Source organism: Tyto alba, unplaced genomic scaffold (genome assembly GCF_018691265.1).
Source record: "Tyto alba isolate M040663 unplaced genomic scaffold, T.alba_DEE_v4.0 Super-Scaffold_18, whole genome shotgun sequence".
Taxonomy (NCBI): domain Eukaryota; kingdom Metazoa; phylum Chordata; class Aves; order Strigiformes; family Tytonidae; genus Tyto; species Tyto alba.
The window spans coordinates 19,724,624-19,744,768 of NW_024881280.1; the positions used below are offsets into that span (position 1 = coordinate 19,724,624).

At 38.1% G+C, this 20,145-nt stretch overlaps 1 protein-coding gene across 1 annotated transcript in view; it reads left to right on the forward strand.

The window, feature by feature from the left end:
* Positions 1 to 20,145, forward strand: part of AKAP6 (A-kinase anchoring protein 6) — a 295,063-nt gene that overhangs the window by 99,638 nt on the left and 175,280 nt on the right. The window contains 1 exon segment of the mRNA XM_042791037.1: positions 5,335 to 7,116. Coding sequence (XP_042646971.1) covers positions 5,335 to 7,116 — 1,782 coding nt within the window.

Here is a 20,145-nt window from a genome sequence, read left to right on the forward strand (position 1 = left end):
CATGAATCATACATTTTTTACTCTAACAGGATGTCAAATTCACATGCATTCAAATAGTTTGTAAATCTGGATTCATTTAACTAAAATTACTTTTTTCTTTGAATTTATCATTATTAAATTAGCTTAGGACACTACTGACCTAATTGTTAAAACTGAAAGAAGATGCACATTTTTAATAGTTAGGGTAATTAATGGATAATAGAAGATATCCTAGCATGTAGAGGATTGTTCATTTGCTGAAAGTCCTAAGATTAGGATAAAATGCTTTTGTGCTTTTACTAGGATTAGATACATTTACTGAAAGAGACCTCTAAATCAATGTAGTGAGATTCTGTGACCTGTGTTACAGAGGCAATCAGAAATCTCCTAAACATGTCCTGAATTTCAAATCACTCAAGTTGACAGGGAACGTTCATATTTCTCTGCTCCCTGTTAGGTTTTATATTTGTCTTTGGCACAACGGAGTGGGTGGTTCTGAAATCAATGCTCAGATATGCCCAGGCCCACCTTCCACACCCCCTCTTCCTGATGTACACATACCTGGTGCTCTAGATTCAGTTTCTGCTTTGCTGTTGCTGGTAAACCTTCTCTGGCAAGTCTAAAGGCAATCCACATTAGTCTGAAGATCCAGAGTGGTGAATTAGGGTGAAGTCATTATTTTATGACATGAGCATGGTGATTTCAAAACATAAAGAAGGGGCAGATTCAGATACTAAGAAACAGGAAATATCCCATCTGGATCTGATTACTACTGCTATAAAAAACATCCCTCCAATACAGGGGAGGACTGACGGGGGAAGGATAGATTATTTTTCAGTGGGGAAAAACCATGTTGCCAGATAGGCTTATATAGTAATAAAAAAGACAAAATATCCTGACGTAATTCTTTTTTTCTACACCAACAAAAACATAAATAATATTTGATAAAATTAATGATTAGCAATAGCAGGGACACAATATTAGTATTAAGTTTCTGCTCTAACGCTTGAATAGGTTCCCAGAAATTGCTCTGTAATTTATAACCTTCAGGTATTTATTCAAGCTTTTCATCAAGTATAATGGCAGTGGCTTTATTTGATGAAAACATATAAATAAATAAGATGTAATGTAGAGACAATCGTATCTACTCTTATCTACCTTTTTTTTTTTAGTGTGTTTCCTCCATATTATTTCCCAGACAGAACTACATTGTGGGACTAGTAAGTGCCTCATGATATAAATATTACCTATTAGGGATTTTCATGCCTATATGAATAATGAGGCTGTTTGTGCAAACCTAGAAAACTGTCTATACAGATAATCCTTCCTTGGGGAATGTATTCCTAATATTCAGTACTCTTTGAGGATTATGAATCAGGAATGACAGCTTATTTTTTTCTCCCAAGACTGAGAAGTCATCTGCTTTGAAAGGAACAGAAGGAAACTTTCACACACAACAAAGATTTATATTTTGAAATTCACTACCATAGGACACCTAGAAGTAGAAAGAAGTTTAAAAAATACATGTGAAAACTAAGCAAAGGTAGGAGGAATTATAACTTCCAGATGAGGAAGTCCCTATGCTGCTCACTGGTAGAAGCTGAGTGTGTAGGTAGAAATGTTGTGTGGAAGGGCCATGTATGTATACCCATGTCTCACAGTTCAGCTAGCAGAAAATGTTTAGAACTGTTGCAGGGACAGGATACCGGGCTAGACAGAAATTTGATCTGAACCAGTACAGCAAGTGTTATCCTTTTCTGTAGTCCATGAACCTATCATTTCACAAAATGTTTGCCTTGCTCCTTAAGTCAGCTGTCTTCTGCGTAATGGTGAAGAGTGGCTTTGGTTGCCAGTGTTAACTGAGGACCTCCATGGAAGAAGCGACCTGCCAAGGTTTCTTTCATGTCCAGTGAGACAGTCTCATCTCGTTAATATTCACTACTGTCTCAGTTCATAGACTGTACCGTCAATCACAGCCCAGCAATCCCACCTGGGCTACATTTACACTGTAGCTGTAACACACATAAATGTGCACATGCTAGCTTCAACATAGTGAGCAAGGATAACACTGGTAGCTACCAAAACATGAAATGGCTATCTCAGCAGCGCCACACTGAATAAGATGCCAGCAGGAAAGGGCACAAAAAGTTTTATGGCTTGGAGAAAATAGAGGAACCAGTGAGGCAAGCTGCCTGCCATCATGGAGCTGCCCAGTTAAGAAAATACTTTTTATTAATAAAAAACTTTTCAGAGTTAAGATTTTGAAGGACCATTTGTCCTTCAGGAATGACCCAGAAATAGATAAGAAGGAAAGAAAAATTAGCTCTGTGCAGCCTGAGTTCTGTACAGCTGAACCTAACCTCTGAGTTTTATTTCACCATTGATAAAGCCAGGAAATGGGGAAAGGATCAGTATAAGGCTATGTTAAAATACAGTGAATCCTGATGTTCTCAAACTGTTGGTAAAGTCACAAAAGAAATAACTTACAAATTAAATTAGCTAATTTGAAAGAGTAATACAAAATGCAGAATTGTGCTGGTTTAAATATAAATACAAGTAGGTATTGGAAACAGCCTACAGAGCTTTATGGGAAGAAATGCTATGTGAAAAGGGACAAATTTTTTGAACTAAGGTATTCCTATTGGTAGCTATGCAAATAATTAAATGTAACATTTTTCTGAAATAAAAACTATAATAAAAACTTGGTAATACTGGCATTAAATATTGTTCCTCTGAAGCACACATTTAAGAGACTGCTTGGAAAATGACCAAGATGGTTCAATGCATGTGATTGTAAATTTTATTAATGTTAATAAACACATTTTTAAGAGACGAAGTAATAGAGCTCATTACTCAGGGGAAATGAAGGCCCTTAGGGCCTTGAAAAGGGTTTTGATTTATATATGGTTTTACAGTTTCTAATCTTTTCCTGAGATTAGTGGGGAAATGCAGCTGTAATACTGATCATTATTTAGTCATTATTTTCCTTAATAAATGCAGCTCCAAAATATAAATTTGACAGATTTATAGAAACTTCCCCTTTCAATTCTGGACTATTGACAATGTACAATTTGTGGTATAGGTTCTACATCTGGATAGAATGTGCTAAATAAAAGGTATTTTCAACATCCAACATTATGCCTGATAAATAACTTTCTAATCAATCTTTTCTATAAACAATATTTTTAGCTGGAGGCATTCTTATATTTTTACTTTGAGTAATGCAAGTGGGGTTGACAGAGTACAGGTCTCAAACATTATGTTTATAGAAGATGGCAAACAATAGCCTCCTTTATTGAGACTATTCTTGTTCAGACCAAAATCCATGTGGTTTATTATAAGATGAAGAGATTGTGGGGTTATTTCACCTTCTTCAGACATGGTGCCTAAGGTCCTTAAACTATGGATTTAGGCAGTGGACTGAGACAAGCTGTTCCAGAGAATAATTCAGACAGGAACCTGCTGTGGACACTCAAGAGTTTGCTTTAAAAAACTCTATTACGAAAACTAAACCTGGGACAAAAAAATGAGGCACCTGTCATGGCTTAACCCCAGACAGCAACTGAGTCACATGCAGCCGCTAGTTCACTCCCCCGCCATGGAATGGGGAGAGAATCAGAAGAGTAAAAGTGAGACAATTAGTGGGTTGAGATAAAGACAGTTTAATAGGTAAAGCAAAAGCTACACACACAAGCAAATCAAAAGGAATTAATTCATCACTTCCCCTTGACAGGTGGGTGCTTGGCCATCCCCTGGAAAGCCGGGCTCCATCACACGTAACAGTGACTTGGAAAGACAAATGCCACAACTCTAAATGTCCCCCCCTTCCATTTCTCCAGCTTTACATGCTGAGCATGATATCATATGGTATGGAATATCCCTTGGGTCAGTTGGGACCAGCTGCCCTGACTGTGTCCCCTCCCAACTCCTTGTGCTCCCCCAGCCTACTTGCTGGTAGGGTGAGGTGAGAAGCAGCAAAGGCCTTGGCGCTGTGCAGGCACTGCTCAACAGTAATGAAAACATCCCTGTGTTATCGACACTGTTTCCAGCACAAATGCAAAACATAGCCCCATAACAGTTACTATGAAGAAAATTAACTCTCTCCCAGCCAAAACCAGCACAACACCCAAATTCAGAATCCTAAACCATGATTTTCTGTCCTTTATGATGTTTTTTTTCAGCAGTTTCTGTAAGCACATGGCCGAATGTTGGCTTTTTTATTTTAAGTTCTGCTTTTCAGTTTCTTTTGCCCAGTTGACATGCTCTGCCAACTTCTCTTGTTCTAGTTTCACAGTTACTTAAGATGTACACCAGTGTAAATAAGAACAAAAATTGTTTGAGAATTATTTGACCCTGTGTTCATGTTTCAAATTATGTGTGGGGATCTAGAAATAACTGAGGTCTGTCTAGGTGTTAGAACATTAAATCATCTACTAAAAATATGCTTATAAATTGCTGGCTAAACATAACTTTGCTGTGATTGTTATATAGCAGGCTGCTTTTGGATCTTAATGTAGTCAGATTTTTTTTAGTGTTCTTCAAATAAGTTACCAAAATATTCATAAACATTAATTTGACTTTGATCTTAAAATCCTATTTGCCACCTGAGATGGTCTCCCCTGGTCATGTCTGTGTTTCTGAGATTCAAGGACTCCCATTGAGAAGATGCTGACAAGGGGACATGGCAGCCAGAGGTGTAGAATTCCCAGCTGTAGTTTCTTTTCCTTGAGCTGTTCTTCGTTTGTGCTCCCAATATCCAGCAGATAAATCCTCAATTGATAATGCTTAAAAAAAAGTAGAATATAGTTAGCAACATTTATCTCATAAATATGGGAAGAAATGTCTGTCATTGATTGATGACACTTGGAAAAAAAACATTCTGACAATCAACTGAATTATTGTAGAGCAGCATGGATTTTTGAGAACCCAAGATTAACAAGGTGGCTAATTTTCTCAGCAGTCCCCAAGATCCTCTCCCTGAGGAAGATCAGGGAGGCAGTTAACATAGGAAATACTATGAGTCCACTATATGGAATTTCTGAGTTCTCCCTACAGAGTAAGTAGAACTAAGCAGAATTTAAGGAGGAGAATACCAATACAAAAGTGAGTTGTTATTTTTAGGTAACTTAATGCACCAGAGTGAAATGAAGCATTTTTTCAGTTTACTGCCATTGTTAATTCCCAAATACTTTAGAATGGTTTGCTCATCTACCGGAAACTGCAAAAACAGGCAGGTCAGTGATTGATGCTTTTCTAAATGTTAGACAATGAAGCACAGAAGCTGATAGTTACTTTATGTGTGCTGTATATGAAAATTAATCTTATAAAAAAGTACCATTTCTTTGTTTCTCTCAGGACCGTCTTGACTCTTTAACTGAAGTTGATGATTCTGGACAGTTAACCATCAAATGTTCTCAAAATTACTTGTCACTGGATTGTGGTATTACTGCATTTGAACTATCTGACTACAGTCCCAGTGAGGATTTGCTTGGTGCTCTGGATGATATGACCTCCAGCCAAGGGAAAGCAAAATCATTTGAATCCTGGCACTACAGTGAGATGGATAAGGACTTTCCAGGACTTATCAGAAGTGTGGGTTTACTTGCAGTAGCAACTGATTCCATTGCTTCTCAGTGTAATGAAGCATTAAATGAGAAAGAAACCAATGTACCTCTTTCAGCAGAAGATGAAGAAGAAAGCAAAGACAGGAAATCATCACATGAGCTCTCACTAGTATCTCCTTCTGCGAACCCCTCTCCTAAAGGACCTTCCTCTGAAGATGGTGTTTTACCTACTGACAGCAAACCAGTTTCCACATTAAAGAAACCACAATGCAATCTTTCACAGCACACCAGTGAAAAAATAAAACACTCTCACTGTGAAAACTCAACTCCTAAGAGGTCCATAAGAGACTGCTTTAACTATAATGAAGACTCCCCTACACAGCCTACATTGCCAAAAAGAGGTCTATTTCTGAAAGATGATGTGTTTAAAGATTATGTGGAAGCCAATGATTTAAAAAGGCAAATCTCTCAGATAGTTAAAAATGAAATGAGTAGAAGTACACCCTCATTGTTAGATCCACCAGACAGGTCCAAGCTTTGCCTAGCTTTACAGTCACCCTACAATAACAGTCCATCTGCAGTTAGTCAGTCATATGATTGCTTAAATACAATAAGTGATAGAAATCTTGAGTACACAATAAATAATCACTTAAAGGACAGTCCTGTAAGTCTAGGGAAGTCTACTTTCTATACCTTCAAAGAAAAATCAAAGCACAAGAAGTCTCATGATGCCCCAGAGAAAGTGAAAACTGACAGAACATCTGGAGGTATGTGTAAAACGGCTCCACCAATACAAGTCAAAAGAGGATGTTCTTCTCTACAGAATGGAATTACTTCTCATAACTCTCATTCTCTGGAGGAGGCGGAAACATATTCTTCTGCATCATCAGATTCTTGCAATCAGAGAGACCCAAATGGGCAATCACAAGGTAAAACTGAGCCTTTTAGTTCACCAACACGTAGCCAAAACAGTGCTTCCTCAGCTGGTTCTGAGCTTACAAACTCATCACCTCTTCTACTTAGAAGAAAGAATAATATAAGCTTCTCCTCAACACCAAGATATACTCAAAATACCAGTAAAGATGGTGAGGTCTGGTATGGATCTGATGAATATTTAGCACTTCCTTCACATCTCAAACAGACTGAAGTATTAGCTTTAAAGTTAGAAAATTTGACAAAGTTGCTGCCCCAAAAGCCAAGAAGAGAAATCATTCAAAACATTGATGACTGGGAGCTGTCAGAAATGAACTCAGATTCAGAAATGTATCCAACATATCAGACAAAAAAGCACAAAAAAACAGGAAGAATTTCACCAAGCTCTTCAAGTGACATAGTATCCTCCTTAGGCGACAGTATTGAATCTGGGCCTCTCAGTGATATTCTCTCTGATGAAGATCCTTGTATACCTGTATCTTGCATTAAAAAATACATTGAAGAAAAGTCAGAAAGGACTGCTGTCACTCAACCCACTGAGAATGAGACTTCTGCCTCAAACAAATCAGCTTTAATTCATCAACTGATGCAAGATATACAACATCAAGAGAATTATGAAACCATATGGGAAAAAATTGAGGTAAGGCAATAATCCTGTATTCTGCTGTGCTCTTGATAAGCCTATATATGGAGATTGAGCTGTGGGCAGGGGTGAGGTTGATTGCTTGTTTTCTTTTAATGATGAAAGTAATCTCATCTGGTGACTGTTAGAAGTAGAGTACAGCAGTGATCATTCTAATTATAATAGAGTGCAGTTAACTTTATTGAGACAGAATTTGCCTAAAGTATTTTACTGACACCACTGCCTTTAAACTTGGCAAAGCATTATTTTATCAGTAGAGCTTCTCTCTGCTAATATAAGGTACATGAGAAGTTATTTTTTGGATGAAGTGAAAAATAAACATTGGAAAATCAGGGATCTTTGTTGTATTTGATTGAAGTTAAATCAGTTGTCTTCCCTTGCAGTGATTATTTTCCCTTGCAATTCATGTACTTGTGCCTCAAGTGTCAAGGAAGGTTTTCTATCCCAATTCCTCGTCATCTCCCCGGTTAGGCTTATTTCAACCTACAATTAGCTGTTGGGATCCCCCTGTCATACCAGAAATACAGATGGGTTCTCATGAAGTTCAATATGGCCAAGTGCAAGGTCCTGCACAATGGGTCGAGGCAATCCCAAGCACAAATCCAGGCTGGGCGATGAGTGGATCAAGAGCAGCCCTCCGGAGAAGGACTTAGGGGTAGCAGTGGATGGAAAACTGACTGTGAGCCAGCAATGTGCACTCGCAGCCCAGAAAGCCAATCGTATCCGGGGCTGCATCAAGAGAAGGGTGGCCAGCAGGTCGAGGGAGGGGATTCTCCCCCTCTGCTCCGCTCTCATGAGACTGCCACTTGCAGTGCTGTCTCCAGCTCTGGGGCCCCCAGCATAAGAGGGACAGAGACTTGCTCAAACAGGTTCCAGAGGAGGCCATAAAGATGATCAGGGGGCTGGAGCACCTCCCTTATGAGGACAGGCTGAGAGAGTTGGGGTTGTTCAGCCTGGAGAAGAGAAGGCTCCAGGGAGACCTATAGCAGCCTTGCAGTACTTAAAGGGGGCCTGCAGGAGAGCTGGAGAAGGACTCTTTCTCAGGGAGTGTAGTGACAGGATGAAGGGTAATGGTTTTAAACTGAAAGAGGGTAGATTTAGATTAGATATAAGGAAGAAATTCTTTCCTGTGAGGGTGGTGAGGCACTGCAACAGGTTGCCCAGAGAAGCTGTGGCTGCCCCCTCCCTGGCAGTGTCCAAGGCCAGGTTAGATGGGGCTTTGGGCAACCTGGTCTGGTGGAAGGTGTCCCTGATGGTAGCAGGGGGGTTCGAACTGGATGATCTTTAAGGTCTCTTCCAGCCCAACCCATTCTATGACTCTACCCCTTTGTGGATTGATGGCGTTACAGTGCACTGTGCACTAGTATCTACTACAGTCTTATACTGCTGCGGTTCTGATGTGCCAGGTCATTGGATCCACACAGTCCAGCAAACCCAGTTGTCTCTCCTCCACCTGGCTGGAGGCAGGGCCCTTCTAATGCTCATCATAGGATTCTCCACTCGGATCTTGTAAAAATGTATCAGAATTCCTTTCCATAGGATCAGGAGTAAGATCAGCACTTCCATTCTCTCTGCAGAAGTGCCCACTGGAGACTTTAATTGCTGTAGTCCAAGAACAGAGGAAACATTTTATTGATTCCTGTCATATCATGCATAATAATCACATTTCTTTTTAATCAGTTCTCTTCCTTTTCCACCAGTGTTGGTAGAACTGAGCATAACCCATTTTTTTTTCTTTTTTAAAATAATTCTTTCTAAATAATGGCAATTTAATAGTGAAATATGCTAGAGCAATAATGGCAATGTACTATCCCATTAAACTCTAAATGAGACAGGATTTCATTCTTGGCTTCTGCTATCACTTCTTCAGAAGTAACTTCTTGATAAAGTGGAAATGCTTGCAGTAGCTAACACTACGAGAAATCTTTTTGAGAAAAAAAGATAAACTTTGGAAAGGGAGGTGAATTTGAATGAATAATCAAATAAGGAATGGGCCATCTCAATAATATAATTATTAGCTTGCACTGATAGTAAATTTTTGTTTCAATTTTCTGATGGGCTTGTCTTTCGGCCATTGTAAAGAACTTTCTTATACAGAACATTTCATGTCCATTCTCAATATAGTTCAGCAAAATGGCTGTCAGAAAAGAAAGCTTCTTCTCTAGTAGATTTCCAAATCCTTTAAAATTTATGACATATGCATCAAAGGGTGATCTTGGCATCTAAATGCTAAGTCAGGTATCTGCATTATCTTCCGTGTTATCAAGTTCCCTAAGAGCTAAGAAAAAGAGACAGACTCGGTTTTATAACTTCAGTAAATACTTCTTAGAATGTGAGATTTCTATAACGTTTGAAGACATTGGAAGTATTATGACTAGTAGAAAAGTAGTTGAGCTAGAGATGTTTGGGTCAGGGTAGAAAACACAGAAAGAGAAATTTCTTAAACAAAGGAGTGAGCAGCAGCTGTCAGCCTTGAAACAGTCAGCTCTAAAGGGCAGTGCTTAATGATTCAAGTTGTTCTTTCTATCCTGATGGCTGAGGTTCATCTTCCGGACTCTGATGAAAGAACTATCTTCGTAAGTGCAAGCTGTTTCTGTGCTTGTTTGTGTAGTGTTGCAAATTAGTCCTGATGAAGCTGGTAGATACAGAGCCCTTCATTCTGTGTAAGCAACAAATTCCATCAAAGCTGCTTGTGAATATGTAGGATGCTGTCTTTCAAATGATACTGCAAGTGCCTGCTTAAGGAATGGAATTGCTGAGTGTCTAGGGACCAGCTCCTCCAACTAGACACTGACTAGCATCCTTTTGGCAAGAAGCAGGTGGCACAGAAAATTTTTGCATCACCCTCTCAAATAATCATGTTTATATTTCTTAAACTTTTTGAAAAGGTAATTCTCTTTTTGGGGGTCATCTGCCTTTGTGTGACTCCTTGCAGCTGCAGTTCAGTCCTGCCAGGATAGAGGAATAAGACCCAGCTGTAACAACTGGCTGCAGCTGTAAACATCCACTTCTCCATACCTATCCTCTCCTCACCTACTCTGGAGCGTGGATTGAGCTCCTGACAGCAATTAAAAGTAGTTAGCTGTTCTCTGACCATAGTAAACTCTTCTAGCTAGTGATTACAGCTGCTGCTCTTGTCCTTGAGGAACTTGGCTGTTGCTGATGCTGCTTTTTCTATAATTTCTCAGTGTTCCTGGTTGCTATGAATATTTGGGAAAGGTTGATCATGGAGTTTGAAAATAATCTGATGAAGTATGTTGTGGGAAGGGGCTCAGAGTAGAAGGGCATTAAACAGAAAGAAGACAAGATGTAAAGAGCCCTGCTAGGAAGAGAGATAACTCCCTGATCCATGCCCTTAAAAGCAGCACACAAGAAAGTTTCATATTTATTTCATGCTGGAAGATGTATGCTAGCTACACTAAGTGGCTTGAAAATGTACTTCCTGAATGGCAAAAAAAAAAAAAAATAATCAAGACAAAAGTTTTGAAATGTTTTGCAAAGCAATTATAAAGAAACAGAAGGTTTTCCCAAGCTCCTTATTTACCTGATTTTTTCCATTGTTGACAGTAATTATATCCCTGCTTGTAAGACTAGTAAAGAACTTCTTTTTCAATACAAGAGCTCTTACCAAGATAAATGCTGCCTCAGTAACACTATGGTGCCTTGTTGAGGTACTTTAATTTGATGTAAGTAATAGAAAAATAGAGTATTTCTCCCTTATGTGATGTTATGAAGTATTGTAAACAAAATCTAACTAAAAATACCATGCCTGTGTCACAGGTGAGTCTTTTCTTTTGCTAGATCTCCTGTTTCATAATTCCCTAAGCAGAGTATCAAAAGTGTGTCATTGCTTTTTAAATTATCATAATTTGACATTTACATGAATTCTGTTATTTAATAGGAAGTCTTCAAGTCAAAAAAGGGTTTCCTAATTTCATGAATATGTCTTACCAATAATTCAATACTACCTTTGTTAGCAGTAGTTTTGTGCTTAAGAAGTCAGATTTGAAATGAGAACTTAATTAAGGACAGAAGCATGCTTATGCCCATTAGTAATCCAGTTATACTGCTGCAAATGTCTAGCCCAATATATTTTATCTATTGAGATTGTAAAACAAAACTAAAATGACTCAACCTTTCATTTTGGGATAACAACAGCTTAGAAACGACTGGCAGCCGCAAAATCATTGAAGGTCATATTTTAGCTAGGTAATAGGGCAAAAAATGAAGTTTCATTATGTTATTATTATGGGAATAATTTTGAATTAGTAGAAGTCTGGTAATATCTTGATAGTAAGCATTTTGTTGAACATATGCTAAAGCATTTATTGGATGCTTTATTCATTTCTCAGTTATATGAAGCATAGTCATGTGCAGAAACTGATAAAATGCAGTTTTTTGTATTTGCAAATTATGCAGATGACCTTGCATGGGTATTATCATTCTGTTAATCTATCTGTCTGCCTACAAACAGAATTCTGCTTGACTGGCCCATCTGCTGTTACATAGGATCGCTGTCTTGCTTTGAAATAAGTATTGCATTCTCTTGCCCTATTTTGCCTTGCACTGCAGCTATTTCTTTGGCACATGCTTCTTATACCTTTAGTACTGGGTACCTCCATTCTGGGGTACATGACAATTTCTGTAGCAGTTCCTTGTATTTTTCAGAAATTACTTTTTGGAATTAAATGTGAGAATGAGTGATATCAAATTCTGAATGTTCTTCTTATTGTTAAAGTCTAGTTCAGCTTTTAGTAGCTACCACAAATGAATTTTTAGAATGTAGATTAAGTTCTGTAGTTTGTGTTATAGTAACTGGAGAGGGAAAAGTTGTAACAACATCATTCTCACAGGTAAAGTCAATAGAGTACGTTGCTGTAAGAAGATGGCTGATTCACTCTTCTCATATGTAACACTAGGACTCCATAGTATCGGTTTCAGAATCCTTTAAGGTTTACTTTCTGTTAGAAATCTAAGTTTTCCTTAAAATCATACTAATAACTGTTTTTTTTCCCCCCATTTTTATGTGTGAACTAAAAAATAGGAAGGAAAACCTGATCTTGGGCTGGTATAATGAAAATGCATTTTCGGTAATCTTGTGTGAATAAAATAACAATAAAAATCACTGTTCAGGCAGATTTATCTCCTTCCCTAGAAAGCAATACTAGATTGACTATACTGACATCCTTGTGCTGTAATCTGTCATCATTGATAATCCTTTCTACTTCATTTTTGAGGGCACTGTTACAAAGGGTAGGAACTTAACTATTTGCAAGACACTTAATTTAAATGAAGATGTTTGCTTTGCAGGCCTCAGGGTTAATTGTATGGAGCAAATTGCTGATTCTTTCCTGTTACACAGATTTATAGCTTGTTTTATCTCAGGCTCCGATTCTGTAAGAGGCAGCTGAATTTCCTCTGCAAGATGCAATCTGGTATCTATTGATCCCATCTTTTTAGCTCATCACGTTTCATGAATTTGCCCTCAACTCTGTTGGCTCTGTATTTTGTCTGGGGAACCCAGTCAGCCTTGGTACTGGTTATGCATCTTCTTGACCTGCTAAGGGAATAAAACAATGCTGCCCTGCATGTTTTCCTGCTGTGGGTTAGAACATGCCCCAGGGATCCTACAGCAAAAAGCTGGTTAAAAGATTTTGCTGCCTTCCAGGAGCCAGTCAGGGACCCCCTCACCCGTCTGCCACCATTTATCCCCTCTGAACCCAAGATGCCTCAGGGGATCAGAGATTAAAGACCCCTTTTCCAAATTATCACAGTAATGGGAACAATTTTCCTGTCTAGGAGGAACTAAGGATCAGTGCAGTCTACAATAGAGAGTGCGGTATCAGAGCTAAACTTGTTAGTCTGACAAATAACTTGTGTGTTTGGGTGGGAAGTATTTGCATTTTTATAGGGTAGTCACAAAAGGTGACTAAATGGCAGGGTTCTGCAAATAGTTAATGGACTTGGTAGTGTAAGTTTGTATTGGAGATACAGCTGGGAGTCCATGTGGGCAGTGGAGAGCCAGTTAGAAAATATCTGGAGAACTGACACAAAGGGGAAAGAATTTGTATTGTTTAGACTGAAAGGGGACAGAGTTGCTTCTGGGCAGAGAATGGACTGAAAACACACACTAGTACAGTTAAGGTAGAAGCTGGATTACTTTAGGGGAAGCAAAGTTTATTTGTGTTTGGAGGCAATTTTCATCATTAGAGGGAAAAGAATGCATAGAGGACAAATGGAGATTTGCCTGTGGTGTAGTGAAAAATAGAAACTGATAATGCTGATGGGGCTTGGTAACAAAGGTAAAACATAGAACCAAAATTAGTAATGACAGAACTGATCAAAAAAGCAAAGATAATCAACAGGGAACAGGACTGTCTTATTTTGGATTACCAGAAAAAGGATTTTTAAAGTGTTGTAGTGCTTCCCTTAGCCTTCTTGCTTTTAGTAACTTAGTAACAGTGCTTCTAATACTGACCCTCTTAAAACAAATGCATTACATATATTTTCCTAATAGATAGAGTGCTTGCCAAAATTTGTTAATCTCCGAATCCTTCTTATACTTTCATACAATTGAAAAACTGCTCTTAGTTGATGACCAGTTTATAAAAAACAGTAAGTGAAAGAGGTATCACATCCAGAAATTCCTTGGCAAATCTGCCGTTTTCTCAGCAGTCTTGCTGTGTTGTGCAGCATAATTGAAAATGTCACTTCACGTTTTGTACTGAGAGTCAAGTCTGTGCTTTGTTGTTTTGAGTCTGACGATGCTCCCCTGCTTTGAAAGCCCATCCCTCAGTTTTCAAGCTAGTTAGACTATTTTTAAGCAGCAATGTAGTGTACATGTGAAACTCTCTTTTTTACTCAGACAAAATTTCTCTGCTGGAAGATGATATTGAAATACAGTCAATCCTCTGTTCCTGCTAAACACTTAGTTCCTAACAGTTTGCTTGAATTTTAAATGGCTCCTCCACGTACGTTAACTTTTCTTTGGCATTTGCTTTACCACAAATAGTCTGAGTGAGTTTGTCACCAACAATCTTTGCAAAGCCAGCAACTTCTATGTAAGCTGTGCAAATTCTGAATTTGTAACTTTACATCTAAAACCCACTGTAGGAATTATGCATCCTCAATGAAATCCTCTATAACTGCTGCCTTATGGGGGGCAGGGACTGGGAGAGGGTTGGTTGGCTGCGAAGTTTGAGATGGCTTCTGATCTACCCTGTTAACTAGTTACTGTATTGATTTTAGGGATCCTTTAAGTGCCACCATTATTAAACAGAAGAATATGGAATTTTAAATTATGGTTTCTAATATTCCCTTAAATATGGAAAAATTGTAAATATGGAGGGGTGTGAGAGAATGCTCAGTCCTTTGTATTATCATAGTGATATGCTCTTCCCAATGTTTTAAGGTCTAGCTGTTCTGTTACATAATATACTTAGGCTCCTGGATACTTATGTTTTATGTATCTTCTGTGAGGAAGTACAGGGTATTCCAGAAAAATACAGTACACCAAAATCACTATGCTCTATTATAAATATTTGATTATGTAAATAATACATTGCTACTAACTTCCACCTAAATCCAATTCCAGTCTATCTACTGTTGTTAACACATCATTGCCTTAAAATGTGTACATGTTGGAGATGAGTCAGAGCAAGAGAAATGTTCTAGGGTCTAGAGAGGATTAACCTGAAAAGAAGGAGCAAGTCCACTTATGTAAGATTATTGCATAACTTCTCAAAATATGTTCATATCTTTTTCATCCTCTGTATCTTTATATATTTTGACAGCAGCTGGTTTTCGTTCCTTCATCCTTTCCAGTATGTTATGATCAGGAAAAAAAACATTAAATCACGTTGACTCTTAAATCATAGTTGTCATCATAAAGCATCAGAGTGAATATAATTTGTGGTAAATATGAAGAGGAAACTGTCTCTCAGAGGCTTATTTTAGACTGTCTGTATGCTTACACAGGTATTTGAAAATTACCTTGAAAGCAAGCAGAAAGATAAAAAATTGTTTTCTTGTCCTTGCTTTAGGTTGTGGAGCACAGATGATTATCCTCACCAACAGCTGAGCTGTCCTTAGCAAATCAAACTGGAATCTTATCTGAATATTTCTTTATTGTTAGTAAAGACTTTTGAATGTTCATTCTCAAGCAGGTTAAGTAAGGTTCCCTGAACAAGGGCTTGAGTTGCCTCTGGTTTCCCTTAGACAATGTTTGGAATCTCTCCAGGCTGCCAGAGGGAGAACCAACATTCAAACAGATTTTTGGTAGTAGACAGTGTAGATGTTCAGGTCACAGTAACTTAATATTACTTAATTGCCTTTTTCCTACTGATGCCAGTATCTGACTACATGAATGTTTCCTCATTGTGCTGTATAAGAGTAAAGACACACAGGGTGATATAAAATGTGAATATTGCTGCACTATAAGAAGCAACTGAACTCTAGCAGCTAGCATAAAATTGGCTCAGGTAAAGCCAAGCTAGGGTCAACCTCTTCTATGCATTAAAATGTAAATCTCCTACAGCTCTATTAAGGTAGAGAAAATCGGGAAAAAAATACTAAATTTGTTAGAAACAGCAAAGCTTCTGAGGTTAAAAATAAAGAATAAGAAGACAAAAGAAAAAAAGATCAGAGATTGGTTTTATTTTATTCTGTAAACATATTCAAATTTTGGGATGAAAACCGTCTATCAGAATTAGGGTCTAAAGAGGGTGTAAAACAATGCCCACTAGAGACTGCTGAAAAAAGAAACTCTCTAAAAGGGGAGGTAGATGAATTAGGAAGCAAAAAAAGAACAATTAATGGAGGAACTAATAGTGACAGGATTTCGTTTAGGGACTGCAGGTGAACAAGAACTGAGTGCACTGCAGGAAGCTAAATTAGGAAACTAGAGGAATAATAATGGAGTAAAGAAAAGAGGTGGTGAATCTCAATCTCTCCACGCTCTTGTCATATTTACTGAATAGTGGAAATCAACCATTTCCCTGTTTTTAAACTCAGAAATCTTAACTGTAAGACAAGTTAATGGGTCAAAGAATTAAATCTCTTGTGAGGTGACAGACTTAACCTGTTCTAACCAATTAGCCTTGAATAATAGGAAATGATGAATTAAACGTTCTGATTTTGAGGGGGAATCGTGGTCATTATATCTTAAGTCATGTCAATGATATAGGAGAGGTCAATATATTTAGCAGTTACCCCCAAGCAAACAGCATCTGTTCTGAGTAAAAAGCATTTTTTTCCTTTACTTTGGAAAACTTTTAGAGATGGTGGTATATCTCCCTCTTGAGGCCAGAACTCGTTACTGCACATATTTTACAAAAATTCTATTTAATTTTCGTCTCAAATGAAGGAGACATAACTTTACAAACGTATTGTTACAAATTCAGAGATTAAATGAATCATAAGCTAGAATATTTCCTCATTATGAAGATCTTTTTTCCTTTAGTGGAGTTTCCAATTTTTTTTTTTGCTGTCTATTTTATTCCAACAAATTTAATGTGGAAATATTGTTCTGATTTTAAAAACTAATAGCATGTGTATGCCAATTATTAAACTTTTAAGAAATATCCATGCACACTTCTACAGATTTTGTGAAATGTATAAAAAAAATTAAACCCTATCATCTGTAAAAAATTTAGAGATGTTATCTCCCTGCAAATATAACTACCATTTTTATTATTATTTAGAGAAATATAGTTGTATTATTTAAATAAGCAGTGTTTAATCCAGCTTTGTGACTATCTGGCCTAGAATATAGTGGCTTTCTTCCTTTATCACTTCCTGGCTAACTTACTGAAATGTATGCAAAAAATAATTAATTTTGTTTTTATTTAAAAGGCACTGAAAATCCCGTGGAATTAATTTTGTGTCATTGGGTAAAGGTATACAACTTGGATAATTTCATTCTTTTAACATGATTTGTTCTTTGTTTGGGAAAAGGTAAATTTTTTGGAGGTGTGCAAATCTCTGTTTAGTTGACATCATGCCGTAGGGCCACTCTGATTTCAGGCTACAGGAACAACCATGGTGTATGTACATCACAAGCACCCTTCAAGGAATTATATGCTGGGGAATGAGGTTCATTTCTTGCAACTATGAGGTCAAAGAGTAAAGAAATGTTGGACCACTCAGGGGAGGTGCCCGTGTGGCTCCACTCGAGTGGCCTCCACTGCTGCCCAGTGGGTGTGCAAGGTAGCAGTTGACCATCGGCACAAGGGCAATCCACCTCCAGTCCACTCTCTGAAGTCCAAATTCTCAGGGTATGCAAACCAAGGAATGATGGTCACCCATAACTGTCTATTTTTCAGAGCAGAATAAAGCTGCATACTAATATATTACAGACGCCATTATATGGAAAAAAATGCAAATGAAGATTAGTTTGTCTTTTGGATGCAGTTCAGCTTATAATCAATACATACATTAGCTGTAAAACAATCTGAAAATAAGGTATGTTGCCAACACAACATTTAAAATAATTATATGAAGAGGCAATGCAGTACTTCCAAGTACCCTTACATCACTGCAAGTTGCTTCAACATCAATAGTTATATTGGCAGCATTTTTAGAAACAGTGCATCAGACAACTAGCTTCACTGAAAATCAAGATACTGATAATAGACCCGCATTATTCACAGGGTTAGTTTGGATCAAGGTTGCTGCATAACAAACATTTCATACTGAAAGAAAGGGGACAGTTCTGATCAGGAGATTTGATTTTAGGTTTAGCTGTAGAATACATTCGCACTTATGAACAATAGGTCCTGAACTAACTTCTACATTTTCTGTTCTAGTTTAGAGTTGCTCACAGTGGACTAAAAAGAAATTTGGGACTGTGAAATAGATGTGAATATACTGCAGCATTGTGCCATTTTCCTTTAAACAGGACATAGCATCTCACTTTGGTGCCTGGTATTTTTATGAAAGACAGGCCCCTCTCCTGTGCTGTGCTCAGAGTCCCTCCAGAATCCAGACACTCCTTCCAGCTGCTGCTGCAGAGCTGTGGTCCTCCCTTCTGGGAGTTACTGGCATTGTCTTTCTTGGCTCAGGCAGATTTATTTGCTGTTCTTGTCCTTCCCTTGATACACTGCTGGCTACAAATTTCTGGAGACACTGTGTTCATAACTTGCTCCCTGGTTTACCAGCTAAGTGAAACAGAAGGATGTGACCTAAAAACATTCACATTTCTTAGCTGATCTCCAAATATGGCAAGTCTTTGCCTTACGGTCACATGACTGTATAATCTAAAAAGGCCTCAGTTTAGGGTATCTGATGCTGTGATACTTAAGAGAAACTTAAAACTTACTCTGTACTAGAAGATGTTTTGGGAACCTATCTTTATTCCTTAGCTGCTGCTTAGGCCTCTTGGATTTTATGTTGAGAAGAAATGACTCAGAAAAAAGTTATTTTAAGAGTAGTGAGAGTTTCTGTGAGACACGACCAATAACAGGCATCGCTCTTTGTGAGTAAATATATTTTCAGAAACAACATGTTCAATCCTAGTAGTATAATGAACTTCAAAGACCAGATCTGGATAATCATTCAGAAGTTGTGCATTACTCAGCTCACTCACAGCATCACATCTGCTGACTGTTCCACTTTTAACTCTAAGAACTTTTGACTGCCTGTTTTATTCCCAATGACCCAAAGAGTATCACACCACTTTTTTTTTGTTTGTTTTGGTTTTTTTTTTTTTTAACCTAAATAAAAAGAACTGTCTTGTCCTTTGCTTATTTCCTCCTCCTCTATTTTCCTCCCTGTTTATGCCCCATTTCCTTATTGTCTGTTCTTCCTTCCTGTTTGTGTCTCAGTTTCAGGGCTCTTGGTATCCTTTAACTCCCATGTTTCTCCTTTCTGCTGCTTATACTATTCACTCCATAGTTTCAATATTGTTTCCTCAGGAACATTTTCCCAGCCATTCTCAAAATTTCACACAGACTAGGGACATTGAATGAGATGAGTGCTAGAAACATGTGAATACAGATTTACACTGTGGAGGTTTTCTGACAAAAGCCAGTACTGATTAGAACAGTGGAAAATATTTACTTCTTTAACCAATATATTTGCGTCTGCATAACCCAGTGTCAATAAAACTTATTCATGTAGAAGTGGTGGGGTTTTAGCAATATTACTTCCATCCGCTGGCACAGCAGTGGTTTTCAGGCGGTGTGAACTGTCTCCACGAGAGGGCTGGCGCAGGCCGCCTTCCAGCAAACGCCTTCTCTCCCAGGCCAGGCTGCAGCTTGGTCTTTGCCGCTGCCAGCCGGCACTGTGGCCTGACGTGGAACTTGAACAATGTGAAATACTGCCTTGAAAATAACTAAGATTCAAATTAGTATGCATGATAACTTAGGAGGCAGATAAGCAAAATTATTTTCTGTCATCTAGAATGTGAAGGCATATGTAAAATTTTTCCATACAAAGAAGGATATGCTAATTTACTTATTTACTTGATTCCCTGGAGTGCTTTGAATCTCACACCACTTTTGAGATACAGCACTGGCCTCCCATATTTTCTCAGCATGAACTCTCTCTTCACCTGAATGAATGCAGGAAGCCTAAAATTTTATCTGGCTTTGTGCCTGTTAACATTACATCTTAGGTAGAAAGTACAGCCACATCAGTATCAGAAGAGATCAGCAGCCATTTTGTATGCCTGCCATTATTGCCATCGGAGCAGATGGCATCTCTGGAGGTTTACAACCACTCCATATTGCTGTTAAGTTCATATCAGATGATTCTTTAAAGGGTGGATGAATCAGACAGTCTTCCCTTTCCCCTCCCTTCTCTTGAACAGTGTAGAGTCCTCTCTACTCTTGAACACTTGCAAAGTCACAATGATGCTGGCCTTTCCTATGCTGCTATATGACATTCATATGCATAGCTGTCTTGGCCTCAGGGCTACATGGATCTTTTCTCCCAGCAGTGTCCTTCTAGCCCATGGATTTTGCTTCTGTGGTTCTAGGTGCTCACCGATCTTTCAAAAGGCTGAGGAAAATGTTACCAATGGTGTTG